Below are 22598 nucleotides of genomic sequence, written 5' to 3'. Positions count from 1 at the left end.
TCTGGAGCTAACATTATTATGAGGTTAATGGTTTTACTCCAGGTTCTTTGCCAAACACTAAAGATATACAAGCCATTAGGGAAGAAAGGCAAACAAATTAGAACCTCAAAAAGAAATAGCAATTGATCAAACCAAGCAAGAGTCTTTACAGCTGTAAAAATTGCAGAGCACAAATCCCAGGAAAGGGGTTCCCTAGCGAACTGGCAACTAAAATGGCAGTGGATGCGAGACAACTTCCTGTCCACTCACAGCACAAGTAAACAACAATCTGGAATTCACAGACCTCCAAGGAGTGTCCACTGGTACCCGGAGGAACCAAGGTGAACTGGCAATAGGCTTGAGACAGAGCAAAGCTCAGCTTCAGACACTTCAGTCCCTAACTTGATTAAGCTAATATGACACAGAATCAAAAATAAAGACTCTCCAGAGAAAGACTGCACCAGCTAGACCTCAAAAGCTTGCCACAGTTTTTCACATACAATGTCTGGTATTCAATCAAAAATAACAATGTGTGGTGATGTTTTGTTTGTGCTATAACAAATAAAGCCTGCCCGAGGATCAGAGGGCAGAGTTAGCCACTAGTTAGCTATAGAGGCCAGGCAGTGTGGCGCACACCTTTAATCTCAGCACTCAGGAGGCAAAGGGAGATGGATCTCTGTGAGGTCAATGCCATCCTAGGCCACACTAGATAGATTCAGTTGCAAAGAGAAACAGAGCCAGGCAGTGGTGGCTCACACCTTTAATCCCAGTACATGGAGCCACACGCCTTTAATCCCAGCATTAGGGAGGTGGAGACAGGAAGGCATATGGCTGGGTGGAGAGACGAATATTAGGTGGGAGGAGACAGGAGCTCAGCATTCAGTCAGAGCATTCATCCTGAGGATTCCTAGAGACAGGATCGCCCATGTGGTCTGAGGATTTGGTAGAGGTAAGAACTAGTGGCTGGCTGCTCTGCTTCTCTGCTCTTTCAGCATTAGCCTCTATATCTCACTCGGGTTTTTATTATTAAGACCAATTCAATTCCTGATATAGCAATGTACATGTGAAAACAAGATGTGGCCAAAAAGCGAAGGCAAAAGAAGTGCACAGACACGCTAGTCAAGCGTTTCTTAGCAGGTGTACACATTGCAAACCGATGACAGTAGAGCTAGAGAGACAGCTCAGCAGTTAAGAGCACTGGCTGTCCTCTCCCAGAGGACCTGGGTTAAATCCCTAGCACCCACTGCAGCTTTCAACAGTCTCTATCGAACTCCAGCTCCAGGGAATCTGAAGCTTTCTTCAGACATCCATGTGCACAACACATGGTCACACATACATGCAAGCAAAGTACATGTACACATAAAATAAAATTCTTTCGAAAGTAAATCTTCTAAATGACTGAAGAAACACGGTCAAAACAGCACGAAACACGAATCGGGGCAGCTGAAATGTAAAATACTGACAACACCAAGTTCTGGTAAGAACAACTTTTGCTCTTTTATCCTCTTCCTTTGGTTAGAAAGAGAGAATGGCAGCTCTACAGGTTCCTGTTGTGCTGCTTTCTACACTCCTCTGGACTTCTCTAACACTTCAGTTGAGAGTTTTAAAAACAACTGAGAGTTGAGTCTGAGGAAGACATCGGCAAAGGTTAAACCCTTTCTTTATTTTGCAGATAGTAAGAAAGCATTTAAAACCAGGCATACTGGTACAAAGTTGAAAGTCCAGCAGCACCCTGGAGGCAAAAGCAAGAGGTTTCTGAGTTCAACACCAGCCTGGGCTATATGATGAGCTCTAAGTCAGCCTGGACTGTGCAACAACTCAAAAAATAAACAATAAAGAAGAACGGAAGGAAAGGAGGGAGGGAAGAAAGGAAGGAAGCAGGAACGCATGCATGAATTTAAATAGAAAAGCGGCAGTATTAGATTTGTTTTGCACAAAGACCATTGTTGATGCAAGAGATGAAGTAACTAATGAAAGACAATGATGACAGCTCATCTACTGGATAAACAAAGCTGTAAAGATCTCAATGATGTCATCAATGATTTGGGGTTTAGTTCTCAAAATGATGACTTGCAACCCATCAAATCAGAAAGCAAATGAGGCCACTGTGACAAGGATGAATCTAAATGGGACAATTTCATTGGATTAAGAGTGACATCCAGGAAATAGCCTGCAACTGGTGAAAGGGAAATGTAAATTTTTCTACAAATCCTTAGAAGAAAGTCAAGCCCATAAAAGTGAAAGCTACTGAGCGCTCAGCTCAACACCAGATGGTCAGATAGATACATTCACAATGTGCCAAAATTCTGGAGCCTTGCACAGCCCCTTCCAAGCATGCAGATGCTTTAATTTGACAGGAAAAAATCTATTTCTGCCTCTGACAGCAAATGCCAAGTCACGTCTTGCCAGGGGAGAGAGTGGCTGCTCCCAATCACAGACTCCCAAAGTATGCACAATCTTATTCTTACTTCAAGGCACAGGTTATTTGCCCACTACTTCCACCAGCCTCGCCACAATGGTAAGGGGACAGAGTTTCTAAAGCACTCCGCTTTTTCATCTGCACTCCCCAAAAAGTAGATATATATCTCTAGATTATTCATGATCAGTTCACATTTATCTGCTGAAATAAAATCAAGCATATCAAACAGAAACTCATCTACACATTCTGAAAATGGCCCCAGGCATGGAGTCCGACAGGTTTTTCATTGACTCTAAACTGGTTAACCTTCCAGGGAGGAACAAGAAAAGAATGAATGTTCTTTATCTTTGTCTTCTGTGCACTACAAAGGTTAAGCACAGAGCATTACCGGGGAGCTGGTTTTCATACTGTTCTTCGGTCAGATTGACAAATGCCTGCTTGCTAGAGATGGAATTATTACATATTCCACCCCCAATGTGTTCAGAGACAAGAAGTATTCAAAGATGTTCTTTGTAAAAGAGGCGCTGTCCAAACACATGTTCATTTCAAATTTCAGTTTTAATGTGCAGTACTGGAGGGCTTAATTTTAGAGGCAGGAAACTTGCATTCAACATTCTTTACAAAGCAGAGTAAGTAAAACTCAGGGGGACAGGGTGGTCTTCTATTACTGAGGAATATGGTGCATTTTCCTGTCACACAAACAGGTTCACAAAACAACCACTGAGTGACTCAGGTCCCTGACTCGGCAGCTACCCTGTCTCATTTTTTCCAAATAACACCGCAGAATCAAAATTGAACCCATCAAAACCCAGGCAAGGAGTTTCATGAAAAATATCATCTACAAGAACTTAATGGTTAATATTAAAACACGAAAGAATTTTATGGTCATTTATATATCATACTTTGATATGGAGCAGTGGTAAATGCCCCCAAATAGTTATCAATATCACAATCCAGTGGGACACAAAACAAGACATTTTTATACAGCAGTCTAAAGCTGAAATAAGACACATGCATGTGGCATTCCCTAGGGAAATGTGAGGATAATGTCAAGACAAACACACGAAATCCTAGCTGTTGCCTACTTAGAGGACAAGTGTCACACTATCAAGGTCCAAGCCTTCTGTACAAGATACTCACTGGATTGTGTGCTTCCTCAACCGAATGGTGAACAGTCCACCAGTCTGAGGTCCACTCCCATGCGTTCCCCACTATATTGTACAAGCCATAGCCATTGGGAGGAAAGGCATCAACCTAAAAAGAAAGACCAATTACTCAGCTTGCTTTAAAAATCTCTTTGGTACATGAATGTACCAAGACCTATTTATTTCAGAATATGAATACTGATTTTCATCCCCACCTGTCAAAAAACAGTCTAAACAATAAAAGCAAAAGCTATGCCCCCTCTGCTTTGCTGTTTTTTAACTTTAAGCACTCAGAAGGCATTCAGAAAGCTAAGAGGGCTTTACTGAATGGCCCAGAACTAAGTTACCAACATTAGCTATAAGTATCAAGACTTGACTAGTATGAGAGAGAGGGTAAATGTGGAGAGAGGGGGGGGAGGAACGAGAACAGACAAACAGTATCTAGGCATTCAAAATCATAAGCAGGAATGCCCTATGATATACGTTATCAGAATAAGTCTTGTCACTAAGTATCAGCATTTTGGGCCACATAGTGTTCTTCAGGACTCCACTTGCCACATCACCTCACCCTCTCCAGAAGCTCCCTCCAGTTGACTATCTTATCTTTGAGCCTCAGTCACTGTCATTAAATAAGGAAAACATTAACTCATTTTCCATGTGTTTCTAACAGTAGGTCTCTGGGATGCAGCAGTGTGCAGCAAATTCCACATTCACCAAGAAAGCACAGCACAAACTAAAGGCAGGTCAGAAAGCACTGGGTACCGCCTACGGACATGGAAGCAAAGTGTGGTTTATGTAAGACAGAGCGCAAGAGGGGAAAACACGAACTGAACAACAGTAAATCCAGGATACTTCATGACTTAAAAAGTTTCCCAGCCAGGACGGAGGGTTTAGGTCAGTGGTAGAGTGCTTGCTTGTGAGGCCCTAGGTTTGGTCCCCACAAGAGGTAGGGAGGAGGGGAATATCATAAAACAGGCAAAGGCACAAAGAAAAATTCTTTCCCTTCTTTTCAATAGACATTTTGTAAAAATCAGATTGCGATGAAAAAAGTAGTTATCTTTAAGGATTTTTCCCCTCTTTTCATAATTCATACTTTCCCATACTAATGAAGTAAGACTATAAGAATGAATAAACTAACATTCATTTCTGGGTGCCTTCAGATGGTTTTACATCTACACATGAATACAGAAGCATCTGCTGCTTGGGCAATTCAGAGCATTTCAATCAAAGTTATAAAGCCACACTGAAGAGAAGTTCATCGAGATGAGCTGGAAAGTCGAAAAATCCCACCATGCTGCTTCCATAATCAGCATTTACTATGGAAACAGCCCTGTTTGTGCCTTGGCTCATTGAGAAATGCCATGTGCAGCCAGTATGGGCAGGGAGGGGCTCAGTGGCAAATGAGATTGCAACGAGTTTAATGAGGGAAGAGAAAAAGAGAGAATGTCTCAAACTAAAAATTCAGCTCTAAAGAGCTGGGCATGACAAGCATGACGGCAATCTTACCATTTGGGAGTAAAATCAGAGGATCAAGGCCATCCTGGGCTACATAGTGAGTTTGAGGCCAACCTGGGCCACATTAGACACTCTCATATTAGCATTTTCTCTCTCTCTCTCTCTCTCTCTCTCTCTCTCTCTCTCTCTCTCTCTCTCTCTCAATACAGCTCTCAAAAAGCAGATTGGGACAAAGAAAGTAAAATGATAGGAACTGCCACAGAAATTCCAAGAGGCCAAACCCCAGTGGGCAATCTGAGCATACTCTGGAATAGAAGTCTGCAATCCAAATGTCAGAGACAAAGGGAAGGGAGGCCACAGAATAAGCTATCTGTTCAAAAACACGGTGGTGACCAAAAACAGTCCATGGAACTAAAATGGAAGGAAGAAGAAAGAAAAGAGATGAGTTGGCTGTGGGGAGAAAGTGGAAGATGTCATGGGGAAGGAGGGATAAGAAACGGAAGCACAAATTCTGGAGGAAGGAATCCATCTTCAGGCTGCTAGAAGGTTCGGACAAAGGTGCTGTCAAGAATCTGTCCTTCAAATGAGAGCTGATGAGAAGCCAAGGACAATGGCAATGGGTTTTTGATCCTACTGCATGAACTGGCCTTGTGGGAGCCTAGCCTGTTTGGATGCTCACCTTCCTGGACCTGGATGGAGGGGGGAGGACCTTGGACTTCCCACAGGGCAGGGAACCCTGACTGCTCTTCAGACTGGAGAGGGAGGGGGAAAGGAGTGGGGGGAGGGGGAAAGGAGTGGGGGAGGGGGAAAGGAATGGGAGGAGGGGGAGGGAAATGGGAGGCGGTGAGGAGGCGGAAATTTTTTCAATAAAAATAAATAAATAAATAAAAAAGAAAAAAAAAGAATCTGTCCTTCATGAGTGTTGTTGGTCCTCAACAGGAAAGTAACCGTGTCTGATCAAAGGTTTGCCTCCCCCTTAAATACCAGGATTTTGAGGTAAAATCTAGAAGTTACCACCCTCTTAATTACTAAGTTAGTCCATGTGAGGAGGTCAGTAAGGGGAATGAATGCTCACGGCTCATGGTTATATGTATCACACTATCCAAAGCTTCCTTCCAGGAGCCTCGAGTGAAAACAAATGGAAAAGTTCACTCCCGCTTGAAATGCTCGCTTTCAGGCTCACAAGTCGATAAGCTTTAAAACAAAACTGAATTAATGACAGTGGGGGACAGTGACCTAGCAGAATATCCATCCTGCGCCTTAACTTCACAGTGCTGAGCACTCAAAGACCGGGGACAGGAGGACTGTGAGTTTTATGCTAGCCTGACCCTGTCTTAAAAATGCAAACAAACAAAAAAGTTAAATTCTTGTCCTTCAGAGCATGCGGATGGTTCAGGTTAATACAAGGGCGTTTTTGTATATGTCAACTCAATTTAAAGACAGAGGCTTGCCTCATCCTTGATCAAGTCTTGTTTCTAGAATGGGTTCCTTCAGAACTCCTGGTAACTGGAACCATTTTATCTTGGTAACTCCGGGAGCAATGTCTTCAGGGAAGTTCTGCTGACACCTGGTGACCTCTCTGTCAAACACTAATGTTAAACAAGGGAAATAAAGCAAAGCAGGAGTTTGTGTAACTAAGTGCTACGGTGGTCCTAGGTCAATCATGATGCCACAATAAAGGCAAAGTAAACATCTGCCGAGCATCCTTATCACCTCACCCCACCCCGTGTGTGTGTGTGTGTGTGTGTGTGTGTGTGTGTGTATCAGGCCCTCTGAGCTTTGTGTTACAACGGCACCCAGAAATGGCTCGTTTCTTTTTTCTTCAGCTCACCTAATTAAATGTGCATACAAAACCGTGGTAGTAAATACAGGAAATACCCAAACTATCCAAAGCAGCTTTACTGTGGCCTTTTACTAAAACTGACTAGTGCTTACATTATTGATTCGGTTCATTACAGTTACCATAGACTTCTCCAAACAACGGAAACAACGCTGGCTCTTTCCTGTGCCTCTGGGATGGAACCTGTTCATCCCTCAGGACAAAACGATTCTGTCCAGCTGAGCACGTGGACACTTCTGTACTTTGGCCTTCACAGTTCTCACTAGAATGCTGTTACTATAACAACCGAGGTCTGTCTCTACAGCTCCATCTGAGCCATGCCCTGGATTCAGGATTTATTGCAGCTGCTCTAGGTGGCACCACATACTGAGAGAGACCCCTCCTGCCGAGGGCTCCCTTCCTGCCAGGTTCTTTCATGTGTTTACATCCAAAACAAGTTGGAAATGAGTTTGAGACAAGGAGTGCTATCCATTTTAAGGGTTACCCACACCTACAAGTGAAGCTACTGGACTATTCTTGCTAATAGTCAACATCCCTTTATTACATTTCTTGTGTGTGTGTGTGTGTGTGTGTGTGTGTGTGTGTGTGTGTGCACGCGCCATGTACCACAGTGTGCACATGGAAATCAGAGGACAACTAACGGAAGTCTTCCTCCTCCCAACATCTGGGTCCCAGGGATCAAACTCAGATGGTCAAGCTAGTGGCAAGAATCTTTACCTACTGAGTCACCTCACCAGCCCAGACAACCAACACCTTTCCTGGAGTTTGATGCACTCATATCAGGCACCACCATATACAGGCACCTTGTATATATATATACCAACCTATCTCTTACTTTTTAGAAAATATTCCCAGCAGTAATCAGTGTTTAAAAATTAGACAACTTCTCTCTACTCCCCATCTCCCTTTCCTTTCTTTCCAAGAATCAAACCCAATACCTTGCCTGTAGCTAAACATGTGTTCTACCTCTGAGCTACACTCCCAACCTAGAAAACTTTCTTCACTAAGTGGTATTCAGGAGTGCCCATGGCCTGTTTCTTTTCATTGATGTAGAAGAGTTCCTTTCTCACGGAGCTCTTACTGACAGTCCAGCAGTGCTGCTCTGTTTAAAAACTGTCTCAGTTAATTTGTGCCGCTATAACAAAATGCCATAGCCTGAAGCATTGATAAACAGAGACATGTCTCACAGATCTGGAAATTGGGAAGTCTAAGATGGAAATCTCTCATCCAAGTACTAACCAGGCCCAACCCTGCTTAGCTTCCGAGATCAGACGAGATCAGGCGCGTTCAGGGTGGTATAGCCGTAGACTGGAAATCTCAGTAAGAAAGGAATTTGTGTATCCCTTTGAAGAGACTAAGGAGCACTGTGTCCTCCTATGGCCAGAGCCATAGCACAGCCTATTCAACTTTGAGCCTGTCTGTAAAAGTACTCATGATACCAAATCATCCCTTAGTCACCTCCCCGGGGCCCTTCTCTTAGCTCTGTTAAACTGAGGACTATATTTCAGCAGAAGTTCTTCAGACCAGACAAACGCATTTCTACTTTCTCTTACCATAATGAGGAAAGAAGTTTTGTGATGGAGAAATAGCCCATAACAGGGTTTGTTAGAAGAAAACAATCATTTTCTTCCAGCAAGTCTTTCAAACAGTTTTTTTTCTTTTTTAATTTGTATTTTTTTCCTGAAGAAACTCTTCCTGCAAAGTCTATTTATATATTTGACACAGATATGTTATTTGGAATATGACCAAACGGTTGGAAAACTTGAGCTTGAAAACTATCTAAATGAGAGTTAAAGACCAAAAAATTCTTGGAAAAGAAAGAGCAAAGGAGCACCTGATCTAAGAGAAACTGAAAATCAGTTTTAGCTATTGTTAGGCGCCATGGTGTTTAGAGCAGAATTAAGTTAAAAAACAAGTTGTTTGAGGACACTTAGCCTGTACAAGCTCATGATGCCTGGTGTTTGTATCCAGTTCCATGTATGTGAGTTACATATATGTTAAGCCAACACAAACTGAGGGGAGATGATGCATTATTCAATAGAGGCAGAAAAGGCAAACCAAGCCATCTGGTAGCTGGTTCCTCCTCAACTTTCTTCAGGATGGCTGTTCGTCTCCCAGACGTAGAGTTTTCTTTGGTAAGAAATTAGCGGTCTTAGGGAGGTGATGATTTCTACCTTCCTTCAGGCTTAGCCAAGACTTGTGGTATGGAGCAGGGTACAGAATGAGGACTTCGTGGGGACCTCTTGGCCGGAAGAAGTAGTGCAGGAGCTAGATGCACTGTGCCTGGCACACTGCAAAGCTGCTGCCACAGTCACCATGAACCCTACAATGAATGGAAAAGTGGGGACCATAATGCTAACCTGAGGGGAAGAATTCCAGGCTAGTTTCCTCTACCCTGCGTGTCTCTTTCTAAACCTCCCATGGTCAGCATCACACAGTCAGAAAGAAACATCTGATGATTTCTAGCGTTCAGCACTCTTGAGGGTCGATAGTGTCAGGAGAACAATGCCAGCCAGAGAACGAGAGATGCGTTTCACTTTATTTTTTTGGGGGGGGGGGGAGGACTGGTTTGTGTTTTTTGCTTTGGTTTTTAACAGTGTGTGTGTATGTGTGTGTGTATGTGTGTGTGTGTGTATGTATGTGTGTGTGTATGTGTGTGTGTGCGTATGTGTGTGTGTGTGCGTGTGTGTGTGTGTGTGTGTGTGCATGTATTTGGACATGCTTGTGCCACAGGACAAGTGTGGAAACCAAGAGATGACTTATGAGAGTTTGCTCTTTCCTTACACTACACAGGTTCGAGGTGGCAACTTAGGTCACTACACTTGCCAGCAAGTACCTCTACGGACTGAGGAGTTTCCCTGGCCCTGGTTTTGTGTGCTTCAGATAGGGTCTCAAGTGAGCTTGCCTAGACCTCACTATCTAGCTACACTGAACTTCTGATCTTCCTGCCTCAGCCTCCCAACTGCTGGTATTAGAGGCACGTGGTGCAGCACCAGGTCCTTTCATCCCATTTCGAGAGTGCCTCAACTCCCAGGGTCAATGTCCTTCTCTAGAAGCCTGGCTTGCTGTGGAATATTAGTTTAAGATGTGGTATGCTCACTTAGGTTGTAGAATATTTGTTTAATGATGCAAAGATGTGCTGCATTCTTTTATGTTGCATTTGTGTAAGTCTGTGAAGCTGTGTTACTTTGTCTAAAACACCTGACTGGTCTAATAATGAGCTGAACAGCCAATAGCTAGGCAGGAGAGAGAAACAGCTGGGGCTGCCAGGCAGAGAGAATAAAACAGAAAGAGAATCTAGGTTCAAGAGAGAGCAAGAACAGGAGAGCAGAATGCCAGGGGCCAGTCACACAAACAACCATGGAGTAAGAAGGGAAGAAAGACATATAGAATTAAGAAAGGTAAAAAGCCCAGAGGCAAAATATAGTTACAGAAAAATGGAATAATTTAAGTTAGGAAAGCTGGCTAAAAATAAGCCAAGCTAAGGTTGGGCATTTCTGCACATTGATTTGGGAGATGGGTGGTGGACCCCTGGAGAGTTATTAAAACAAAACAAAACAAACCCACACTGGCTACTCACAGGTGCAGTTCCTTGGAAGCCATCGTCCCCAGTGTTGGCCACAGGAAACTCGCCCTGCCAAAGGTTGGCATAATGCTGGCCTTTGGGCTGCAGTTTGTTGCCCCAGGGGAAAAGCCTATCGGGAGAGACACAGGCATCAGCACAGTGCACAGGCTTCTGGACTGCAGTCAAGAGAAAAGATGCAACCAAAGAGAGCAAACAATGCACGTTTGTTCCAAATGAACATCTGCCTTAAAAGACATACTCATAAATATAGCTTTTAATTGGAATCTTAAAAAATGTCTTTATAACAGTTCATGGCAAGGGCATAACAACTGTGGGCTCCCCTCACTGGGGAGAAGGCCCGAAGTAAATGACGTGGCTGAAAGAAGCCATCTAGAAATCTGAGAAACGAGGCATCGTCCTGGACTTATATGGTAGCATGAGCAAGCACAGCACACCACACTTTTTTTTAAAGCCTTGTCTATTTTAAGGAGCTTTTCCTAGAAGATGTGACCCAAACATGAGTTTTCTATCTTATGGCTGTAGGAGCAGAGAAATACCACTGCTTCAGAAGACAGTTAAAATAAGAAAATAATAAAAACAGGGCAGCCTGCCAAGCGGCTCTGGGAGGGATATACAAGAGGGGATGCACGGCTAGAACTACTCTGGGACTGCGGAGAGCCCATTTGGCCCCATACCTGGCTTTAGGAACTGGAAAGAGTTGGTGACTCACCCCCTGGTGTCACCAAAGGACCTCACAAGGAAGAAGAAAAGCTAGCAAGAACAAGAGCTGTCATTAATCAACTTTCTGACCACAGCAGTTCCACGGAGCTGAAAGGAAGAGGACGGGGGTGGGGTGGGGGAGAAGGGGTGGACTCCGCGAAGGGTGGATAATGCAAGGCCTTCCGAGGTGAGTACCTGTTCTGCAGGCCTCCTCTACAGCTGTACTCCCACTCTGCCTCCGTGGGCAACCTCTTCCCTGCCCACGTGCAGTAGGCAACAGCGTCATTCCAGGAAACATGGAGAACAGGATGATTTGGCCTAGGGGGGAGCAACCACAGTTAAAAAAAGACATTGACCTGAACAGAAAACAGGAACTCTATTCAGAAAGCGATCATAGTCACCCCTCCCTCCATCTGGTCATGACTTCAAATACTAGCATGACACATCTGTACTGTCCACAGGGACTGTAAGTCCTAGACTCCCAAGTGGGTCACAGCTAGTCTTGGGCCTGAACTCAAGCATTTCTTTAGTTTGAAGCCTTGGATGCCACAGATTCCACAGAGATGGTAGACACAGGGAAGCTCTGCCCACTGGTTCATTGCTGAGAGTGCCATCAGCAGATGCCTAACAGCCAGGGGCACCTTCGAGTCCCCAGTGACTATCACAACAGGAACATAAGGCCCACGGAGACTCGGCTCATAGGCTGTACACACCTCAGAGCTCCATGTGAACTGGGCCAGAGCTTTGTTGGGCCTGCACTGCAGTTTTGCATCCACTCCCTTACTCAAGTGTGGGTCGCTAACAGACATTCTTTTCTACATGTCAAACTCTTACCTTAGCCTGTTTCCAGACACCTGACTTTAAACTTTGCATCTTTCTGCTACCCTGCTAAGAATCAGCCAGCATAATCTGTCTCACACTAGCACAGTGGTTCTCAACCTGTGGGTCGCCACCCTTTTGGGAGTCAAACAACCCCTTCTCTGGGGTTGCATATCAGATATCTGATATATCAAATATTTACTTACATTTCAATTCATAACTAACAAAACTAAAATTATGAAGTAGCAATGAAAATGATTTTATGATTGGGGTCACCACAACATGAACACTGTATAAAAGGTCACAGCATTAGTAAGGTTGAGAATCAGTGTTCTGGCCGATGCAAAGTCAGCCTTTCCTGAGAGATGGAGGAAGTCAATGGCACTGAAACCACTGGTCACTTTTTAAAGTGATTAGACTGGCCCACTCCACACCTCATGCATATCTGAATTCCTACCAGGATATTCATTAACTTTCTCAAAAAATGTTCCTGAGAAACTCAGCATCTAGTACAAAATTTTAAAAGTACAGTTCAGTGTGGGGGTGCAGCCCGATGGGAGAACATTTCTTAGCACCACAAACTGAAAATGGACTCTCCTTCGGGTTTTCCTTCTTCTATTAGCTTGACAATCAACGTTGGATTTGGGACAGAAAACATGAATTGGGACCTAAGAAGCCCAGTTCTCCCCGGGTCTCCAGGCATCCTACAACATTCTACCTCAGTGTCTATTTCTAGAGGAAGCCAGCTCAGACTGTGAAAAGTTCGGTATCTGTCAAGGGGTTGTATCTCTGAAGTTGAACTTCATGTACTCCCCGCTCCCTGGCTGTAAGAGCAATAACCCAGAACGTGGTTAAAAACAAAGGCCTAAAACACCATCTGAAGAACCGGGTTAGGAGAACACGGTTCCCGGACTGTTGGGAAGCTGAGTCATAATCGAATCCCCTCTCCATCTCCAGGGTTAGCATGCATCTCTATTTTTGCTTGAGATAATTACCTCCTTGTCACCCTGGAGACCTGCTGGCCGACTTGCCACTCTGTTTTTTTTTTAGTCAGACTGTGGCTTCTAAGTATGTCACTGCAGGACTACAGAGCGCATGGATCCTATACCCAAGGCCACCTGGTAGGACACAACTACTTATCCATAAGACAGTCTTTTCCCACATAAAGACTCATTCATGGCTAGACTGCCATTAGTAAACGTGTCATGACATTTGTGATTGACTATCCAAAGGGAAGAAATCTGTGAGGAGAACTCTGACAAGACAGTGGCTAGGCCTTTGAAGATATTATTTCCTGCCATCCACTTCCTTCCCCAAGAGCGGCTGGCCACGCTTGCCATTCACTTTACATATGAAGACAGCTACTGAGTTCTGCAAGAGCACAGAATTGTTCTTTTTTGAATGAACCACATAAACTAGGCATGACCAGACTCACCTGTGCAGAATGCTGGAGTCTGGGCCCTCTGGGTGCCTCCAGTTAGCGCCTTTGACAGGTAACCACCATGGAGCAGCTGCAACCTCAAAGCAACCGAGAAGAGGCCCTGTCAGCTACCATGACTCCAGAAAACACTGAACTCGTATACACAGCCAAAAGATAAGTAAAAATCTCACTTAAGGTCATGAGGTCTTTTCATTCAAAAACATATGCCTTTACAGAATATCAGGACAACAGAGTTACAAGTAAATACATCTTTAAACAAAAAACTATTAATCCATACCATAAGGCACAAGTGACTCAGCAGACATGTGTATGTAAGCGTTGCATAGCTCCGGGATTTTGTAAGGTTCCCCTGCCCATTGATCCTCTAAAATCTGTGACTAGTGGGAAAAAGGCACATCTCCATCTTAAATGACAGGGAGGGTCTGGGCTGCCACACGGGACCACATTGGTGTCTGAGAGCCACATTACCAGAGTGGCCTGTGCTTCCACCTGGGACCAAGATGACATCCAAGCCAGGGCAGTTGATGAGGACCACGCCTGGGTCCATGGTCCTACCACAGCCAGGGTCTATATTGATGTCCACAGTCTGTGGTGTCACCAAAGGCCACAAGGATGCCCAGAGTCTAGGCTGCAACCTGTGGCCATGTTGGCGTATGAGGGCCATGTTGCTGCCAGGGCCACACCAATCTGCGTGGCCCCTACTGCCACCTGGGGCCATGGGTGTCATCCAGGCCAGGGCTGTTCCATGGACCATTTCTGGGTCCTTGGTACCACCATAGGTGGGTCTTTAATGGGTATAGCCTTTGGTACCACTAAAGGCCACGTGGATGCCCAGGGTCTAGGCAGCATCCTGTGGCCATTTTGGTGTTGGAAGCTGAAGTCATGGTGTTGTCTGGGCCAGGATTGCTGCCAAGGGCCATGTCTGCATCCTTGGCCCTACTGCAGACAGGGTCTGTGCTGACGTCAGTGGTTCCTAATACTATCGAAGGCAATGCCAATGCCAGGGGTCTGTTGCTTTGCTGCCACAGGGGCTGTGCCAATCTGAGTGGCCTGCACTGCCACCTGGGACCATGGTGACATCCAACCCTGGGCTGCTACCAAGCACCATGTCTGGGTCCCCGGTCCTACCACAGTCAGGTTCTATGTTGATGTTTGTGACCCACAATACCACCAAAGGCCACACGGATACCTGGGGCCTAGGCCACAATCTGAGACCATGTTGGTGCCTGAGGACCATATTGCAGCCAGGACCACACCAATCATAGTGACCCCTGCTGCCACCTATGGCCATGGGGGTCATCCAGGCCTGGGCTACTGCCATGGGCCATGTCTAGGTCTGTAGCCCAACATGGGCTGATGTCCATGACTCATGTCACCACATATGTGTTAAAAGCCAAGGGCCTTGCTAAGCCAGCTCTGTCCCTCACTGCACCCAAGACAGCTGGCCCTGCCTCTTGCTAGACACTGCAGCAGGAGAGCTGGACCCTCCCCCCAAGGGAGAGCTGATCCCCAGCACTCATGAGAGATGGCCCTACCCCTCACCACAGCCATAGGAGAGCTGACTCCTCCAATGGCATGGGCCTACGAGAGCAGACTGACCAGCTTAGGCACCACCCAGACCCACATCCTAGGCCTTGGGTTGGCCCACCCTAACAGCTGTACCATCTCTGACCTGCTGGAGTACACAAAGGGATTGTCCTGCAGAACGATAGCCTTGGGATCTTCACGACTTGGGGCAAGATATCCAAGAGGGTTTCAGTGAGGGCCCAATGGTTGGCCAGAGGTGTTGAACCAAACTAATGACTTATTGCAATGAACATTTTGCAGGTGGGGCAAAAGGGTTTACTGAGTAACACACTGAAGCTCCCAATGCCACTAGAATGAATGAAGGAGTGTTGGAAAGATGGAAGAACAAGGTAAGTTTTTGTTTGTTCTGTTTTGAAGTAACTTTGGGGGAACATGCTGCAGGGATGTGTGGTAGATATAGAGGGACTGGGAAGTGAGCACGATTGGGGTGCATGATGTGAAATTTCCAAAGAGTAAATAAAGAATAAAAGAAAAGGGGAAACAGTTAATCTTCACGTTAAACATGAGGTGGAAGGTTATCCAAAGAGGGCAGGGATCAAGTGGAAACACATAGGGAAAAAAGTGAACTATATTTAAAAGACCATGGTTCAACCTGCAGCCCAACATTAGCTGGGTAAGTTCATGATGTTTCCCAACAGCTTTCATCTGTGAAATGTGATCAAGATCCAGTCCCAACTAACTCAGACTCCAGAGGAGGCCCAATTCAGTAAGACTGCAAAGCACTAAGAAAATTGTTACTAGAAACATAACAACTTTTTAGGGTTCTGTTAATCGTGTTCACCAGAGTAATGAGAGGGAGAAGGGGTTCCCGCTGAGTGACTGGTTAGAACCTAAAGCTCTGATGCCAATCAAAATTAGCTTTGAATTATGGCTCTGCTAGTTACAGTATTTAATACCTCCAGGCCTGCTTGCTCATTTGCAAATAGAGCAGCAGCTCTATTAGAATTTAGAATTCTAGAAAATGGGCTTGAGGCTTGCCCTTAGCAACTTAGGGTAATGACTGAGCAAGCAGTGGGGAAAGGGAACCAGTCTCACTGAGCATGGCCCTGTGACAAGCAGTCATAAGGAGACACATAAATCAATCATTACTGCTAACAGTGAAGAACAGAAAGCTGGGAATGACTCTTCTAACAAAAACTAGAGCAGACTCAAGTTTAGCCCCATGACAACAGTATTCTCAACAGACTGCATTCTTGTGAGCTTGGTGGGGTGGAAGTGACAGGGACTGTGTCCCTGCTAACAGTGAACACTGTCACTGTGAACATCAAGACTACTCTCATTTATTTTTTTCACATTAGCACAATCAAAAACATTTAAGGTATCTGCACAACAATCTGATGAAAAGGGCATTTGCTTGAAGCACTTCAACAGAATGGCGCTTTGTCCTTCACCACAGCTGCAAGGCACTGGCTATGGCAGCACTCGGAAACGGAAAGCATGGCTTCCTTCACTTCATGGGCAGCTAATCTTGGTAAGTTCTGTGTGGTGCCCGTGACAGGCAATTCGCTTGTTGTCAAGGGAGGATGTGCACAGAAAGCTCAGGTCACCCACTCTTGGATTTCAAGGAGGTAATCACATAACTCGGCCTGCCCAACTCCACTCGCAGCACAAAACACTGCTAGTGGAAGATTCTAGCTCTGAAAGTTAAGAAAAGAAAAAACAAACTATATCAAATCTGGATGGTAGATACTGGGATGCCTTTATTTTTTTTTCTCATGCCATTTTGTATTTTGAAATAATTCTTTCACCTTTAGCAATGAAAAGGAATACAATGTATGTTTATATCCATTCTGCCTGCCAATGGGCATTTCCCTTTTTGAGCTATAATAAATAGTAATTTGAATATTCTTCAAAGAGCTTACAACTTTAGGTAGCATCCACCTCTGCTCACTGTACTTTGTGGAGAGGGCTGCAGGTTCCACGTAACCCAGCTTTAGAAGAGACAACAAATACAAGGTTAGGAGAAGTTCCCCAAGCTCCCCAACCGTTCTTCCAAGAATATCCATGGAGTTGGGTTCTCCATGGAAGACCCAAGGGCTACTACAGCAGTGGCCTGTCAATTCTTTCATTATCCCTAGTTTTTCCTTGAATTCAGCTGGCTACAGATACTTACAGAGGGTGACAGGCACCAAGCCTAATTCCCAGAGGGAGTCTCCGGGTCCCTGTGATATAGGATAGAACAACGGCAAAAAGTAAAAGGATGTGAGAAAACAAAGAAGTTCTCCTTGCCTGGAATCTACTTGGCTTTTCTTGCTGAGTCAAAAACAAACAAACAAAAAAAAACCCACCGCTGATATTGCCAAAACTGCCTCTAGGGGCAATGCAGGTTTGAAGGTTACGGCAAAGATGCTAAAACTACAAATGAGCAGAACCATAGTAATCTTGAGCTTTACCATGTTAGCACTCCTTTCTCATGCCTACATCTAAGCTGAAAGTCTAATACAAGAAAACACCCTACATTTTAAAAAGTCTTGAAGGAAAATAAGTAAGCCAACTCATACATTTTTACTTCGACTTTGATTCTTGCTTAAACTTTGTTATAAATAACATCTGTTGTAGAATGCAACCTAGAAAGCCATGGGATCATACACAGCAGTGTGGCAGCCAAGCATGACTGTCCAAAAGCCTGGGGCAGTGTCCTGTCATTCCCCAGATGACTTGCTGTCTAAATACTCAATGAGCTCACTAACTCCACTTTACTCTGGCTCATCCTGAAAATTTTTTTCTGTAGTGTAATCTGGCTTTACCAGGTGGAGATCCCTAATGGGGAAGAAAACGCCTCAGGCTCGTATGATGTTGGTACACTATTGTCACCAGGAACTATCAGAGTACAGTTTAGGATAGTTAGTATATTGACAGGTTTTTTTAATACATAATAATTATTTAATTGCAAAATGAGGTACAAAGTATAAAGCTAGTCACCTCATTTTCTTTCCATTTCCAGTATGTCTCTGAAATTCAAACTTGCATCCAGATGAGTACTCATCAGTAACATGCTCATCAGTAACATACTTATCCTAACTTTCTCATCTGGAACAAGGTTCCTGACTTCCCTTCATGCTCTCTTTCTTGGCTTTTGATTTTTTTCTTTTCTTGAGTTTCACAATACTCTAGCACGCCACCCAAAATGAACAAGTTTTAAGGTCCTGGAGCTATACAATGACCAGCCTCACTGATATCCACAGAGAAAAAAAGAACCCATAATGCAGGGCATAAGGAGGAGATACTGTGACCCCAAGTCTTTGATCAAAGACCACAGAGTCCTGTTTAATCCAAAACAGCAAGATCTGAATGCAAAGATATATGCAGACTACACAGATCACAAGCAAGAAATGCAGAGATACGTGCGGACTCACAGAACACTGCTTCTAAATAAAAATTACAAATTACCCAGCTGTCCTATACTTAGTTATTAAAACTTACCTAAACATGGAAATGTATCATGCATTGTTATAAAGATAACCTATAGAGTATTGATCTGACTTTGTTTCCATAAAATATTTGTGTTAAAATGTACGTTAGTATAGTTAGAAGTAAATGAAAAAAAAACTCCAGGAAAATCTATATACACTTAACCAGGTGAAGGACCAGAAGAGATGCACGCTTTTTCCTGTGCTTTATCGGCCTTGGCATCTGGACACTCGCTAGGCCATTCAATCCCATCTTGGTTGGGGCCTCCTGTGGAAGGCAGAACGTGTAGCAGCAGTTCTGTCCTCTACCTACTGCACACCAGTTGCATATCCACTGTGGCACATGCAGAAATGAATCAAAACATTGCCACATGTTCCCCTGAAGAGCAAACCGTCCACCACAATCGGGAAAAGCATTGGTTAGCTGAAATGTTAATGCATACTTCACCCTGGTACAGTGATAAACGTGCCTGACTATCTAGCAGGTACATGCTACCTGCACTTGAAAACAGTACTACATGCTACAAGACATGAAACCTCAAGCTTTCTACCCTGTCCAGACCCCGGTTTACTCATTTGAGAAGTGGAGATAAAAATCCCCTGTGTTCCCTATGGTTATTATAAGAATTATATAACAAAATGCATACGAAGCATTTAGATAAGGAATAAGAATCATCAAGTGTTAGTTACTAGTTTCACTATTATTTATTCATGTTATTGCATGTTACAAAATCATCTTAAAGTGTCTATAGAACACATATTTCAATTAGTAAAAACCTATCACCAATAGCTTTCCAGTCTGTGCTTCATCCACCCATCAGATCACCCCTTCCGAATACTCACAGGCTATGGGAAGTTCCCATGGGCTATAAAGTCAAGGAACAGCATGTGTTGCATCAAAGGATTACCAAAAAGAGTATGTTATGACAGTCTTTCATCACGGGCTTGATTCAAGAACTATCTACACATAAGCCAGCCTGTTCCTTTGCAGCAAGATGCACCACGGAGAGGACAAACAGGAGGATGACTTCCAAACTAGGCAAAGCCTCAGCACAAATAAGGACACTAATGACATGCCAGTCCATGAGACTGACCGTAGTTACCACTGTGATAGTCAGATGCAGAGTCAAAGCCTCCAAATGACACAAGAAACTAAAGCCACTCCACAATAATTATGTTGAGACCGGGCATGGCCTTGCTCATCCTGGAGAACTTGCTCTGGATGAGCCAAGATGCTTTCTGAATAAACTCATGGTACACTCCATTCAATGTCATGAATACCTTCTTCTTGCAAATGTCAGTTTTTAAATTTTTTTAATATATGTGTGTGTGCGTATTTAAACCACATCATGTACCCCAATCACACCTACTTCCTAGTCCTCAGAGTTCTGCCCCACCCCACCCCTCTGATGAAGAAGGAGGAGGAAGAGGAAGAAAAAGAAAGGAAGAGGAAAAAGAAAGGAAAAGGAGGGATAGGAAGAAAAGGAGGAAGAAGAGCAGGAGGAAGAGAAAGAGGAGGAAGAGAAAGAGGAGGAAGGAAGGAAGGAAGGAAGGAAGGAAGGAAGGAAGGAAGGAAGGAAGGAAGGAAGGACAGGTCCAATTGCACTGCCCACACAACCACTGGTGCATGGTCAAACTTCCAGTGGCCAGCCCCTTAAAGAAAATTGAATCCTTCCCCACCCTACCTCTCCATCATTTGTGGAGAGCTACATTTCAGCATCTTTATCACAATTGTTAAAGTTTCTCTTCAATGGCTTTCTGTCTAGGCTGTTACTTTTTTTTTTTGGTGGGTGGTGTCACAGAAGCCTTCTATATCTCTCTTTCTCAACTATGAGTCTACAGTCATCCAACTTCCTTGCCCTTCACAGTCAGTGGTAGCATGGATCAAGGACTTTCACAGAGTTTCTGGCAACAGCATGAATCTTAGACATCAATATAACCCCTGCCTGCAGTAAGACCATGGAGCCAGACAAGGCCCTCAGTGGCAGCACTGGCCAACAACAACAACATGGCTTCAGGTATTAGCAAAGATCATGCACCTTTGGTGGTAACATGGGTCACAGACATCAACATGTCTGATTTTTATGTAAATGTGTATGAGTCTTTTTCTACATGTATATCTATGCATCACTTGTGTTACTGGAACCTAACATGCCAGAAGATGTGGGTGCTAGGAATCAAACCCAGAACCTTTGGAAGAGAAACCAATGTTCCTAACCTAGCCATCTCTTCAGTCCCAAATGTCAGGGCTATTAATTCCATGTCTTTAAGAACTTGTCTTTGAACTTCTGGCTCTGCCTTGAGAATAAAAGCTATTCCATCACATTTAGGAGACTTTATAAAATAAAGCAACTTTTATGAACAAACACACATGGGGAGTTATCCAGCATTATACTGCAAATGATCCTACCCCTAACACTGTTCTTTTCTGGGTGTTTTGTTTACTGAGAAGAAGCAGCAATGAGGACAGGCTGCCATAAAAACATAAAAACCACCTCATCCTAAGACAAGAAAGTCTCTGTTGGATGTGGTTGTCCACCTACACGTTTGTTGCTCAACCAAGACAACCTCAAGTTATAGCACTGCTTTATATTCAAGGGAAAAGGCTTTAAACATGACCTAGTTCTACTCAGCCATTTCCATAGCAACTGACTTGGGTTTAAGTCGAAACAGCTGTACCAGCCTGCCAGTGACCAATGGCAATGAAAACAGAACCCATGTGAGTCTCATGCCCCCTCAAGAAATGGACACCATAGAGCAAAGACATGGTTTCCCACCTCTCCCGTGGGACATAGCCAGACTTGTAGTAAGAACTTATAAGAAGGAGGAAGGGGAAAAGAGCAAAATGCCTTTATTCTTGCCAGAGGTGGTAAATTATGCTTCTTATACACACTCAGCCCAGAATAAAACCCACACAGAAAAAAGATGGAATACTGTGTAATTATGCACATTCAAGTTTAAAGATGTCAAGCTCACAATTTTACAACTTCTCGCTCAAAAACTGAATGCATTTAGACAAGCAGATTAAAAAGTCAGAGGTTTCTTGAAATGTAGTATAAACATGACAGCTATCCTTATAAAAACAGTCAGGGAGAATTTTTCAACTGGCACCAGCGAACAATGAGAAATTGCAGATCTATTCAAATTCACAAAGTATAAATAAAACTGAAGGAATACCTAACTAACAACTGGAAGAATCAAATGGAACAGAGAGCATGGTAACTAAAATGTCTCTACGCTTAGCAACACAAACTCATCAGAACAGGCTCTAGTAAAGGGTGAAGACAAAATCATCACCACAGTAGAGATGCTGTCAGGTCAGACGAATGACTTCTAACTAAATCCTAAGGCAGGGACCTTGATGACTTCATAGGCTGCAATGAAGAGAACAATGTTTGCGTTTTCAAACAGAACACAAATATTTTTGTTATGAAGGGTGAAACTACAAAATTTTCAAGACTTTTTGCTTCAGTTCTTAGTGAAATTTCCCGTCCTGGACCATTATCCCCACAATTAGCATACAGGACATCTCAGGTCTTCACAGGGAGACTGGAAACACTTGCAGGGTTGGATGTTATAAGCAAAAAGTGAGAATGGCTCAAGGAACACACGCATTCAGTGAAAGCTAAAACTTGATCAATTTTACTCTTTCTCAGTTGAAATATAGATAGACATAGGATATGGTACTGATTTGGATGTTTTCTTAAAAGGAATAAGAAAAGAAAGTACTGTTATAAAAAGAAACAAAAACCTTTAACATTGACAGAGGGTGTAATAGGCGGCAGTATGCCCCATCTTTACATAATTTGAGAGCCCTAAGCAGAATCCTGTATCACATATACACAGACCAAGTAGATTTAACCATAATGCCCATATATGGTAGTTTGAATGAGAGGGACGCCATATTTGAATGCCTGGTTCCTAATTGGTGGAACTATTTAGGAAGGATTGGGGTGTGTGGCCTGGTTGGAGAAGGTGTGTCACTACAAGGTGGGCTTTAAGGTTTCAAAAGCCAATACCATTCACAGTTAGCGCTCTCTCTCTCTCTCTCTCTCTCTCTCTCTCTCTCTCTCTCTCTCTCTCTCTCTCTGTATCTCTCGCTGCCTCCTACTTGCAAACAAGTTTTCAGCTACCATTCCAGTGCCCTGCCCTTCCCACCTGCCTGCCTACTACCTATCTGTCTCCCTGCCTGCCTAATGCCTATCTGCCTGCCTGCTG

At 43.9% G+C, this 22598-nt stretch overlaps 1 protein-coding gene across 1 annotated transcript in view; it reads right to left on the bottom strand.

Moving 5' to 3' along the window:
* The window catches only part of Sumf1 (sulfatase modifying factor 1), a 92262-nt gene that overhangs the window by 46499 nt on the left and 23165 nt on the right, over positions 1-22598 (bottom strand). The window contains exons 4-7 of the mRNA XM_075983291.1: positions 13378-13460; positions 11319-11441; positions 10419-10533; positions 3539-3652 (exon numbers count right to left, since the gene is read on the bottom strand). Of these exons, the coding sequence (XP_075839406.1) occupies positions 3539-3652; positions 10419-10533; positions 11319-11441; positions 13378-13460 (435 nt within the window). The remainder of the gene's footprint in view (positions 1-3538; positions 3653-10418; positions 10534-11318; positions 11442-13377; positions 13461-22598) is intronic.

Source organism: Microtus pennsylvanicus, chromosome 8 (genome assembly GCF_037038515.1).
Source record: "Microtus pennsylvanicus isolate mMicPen1 chromosome 8, mMicPen1.hap1, whole genome shotgun sequence".
NCBI classification, from domain to species: Eukaryota; Metazoa; Chordata; class Mammalia; order Rodentia; family Cricetidae; genus Microtus; species Microtus pennsylvanicus.
This window is presented reverse-complemented; position numbering and strand designations above follow the sequence as displayed.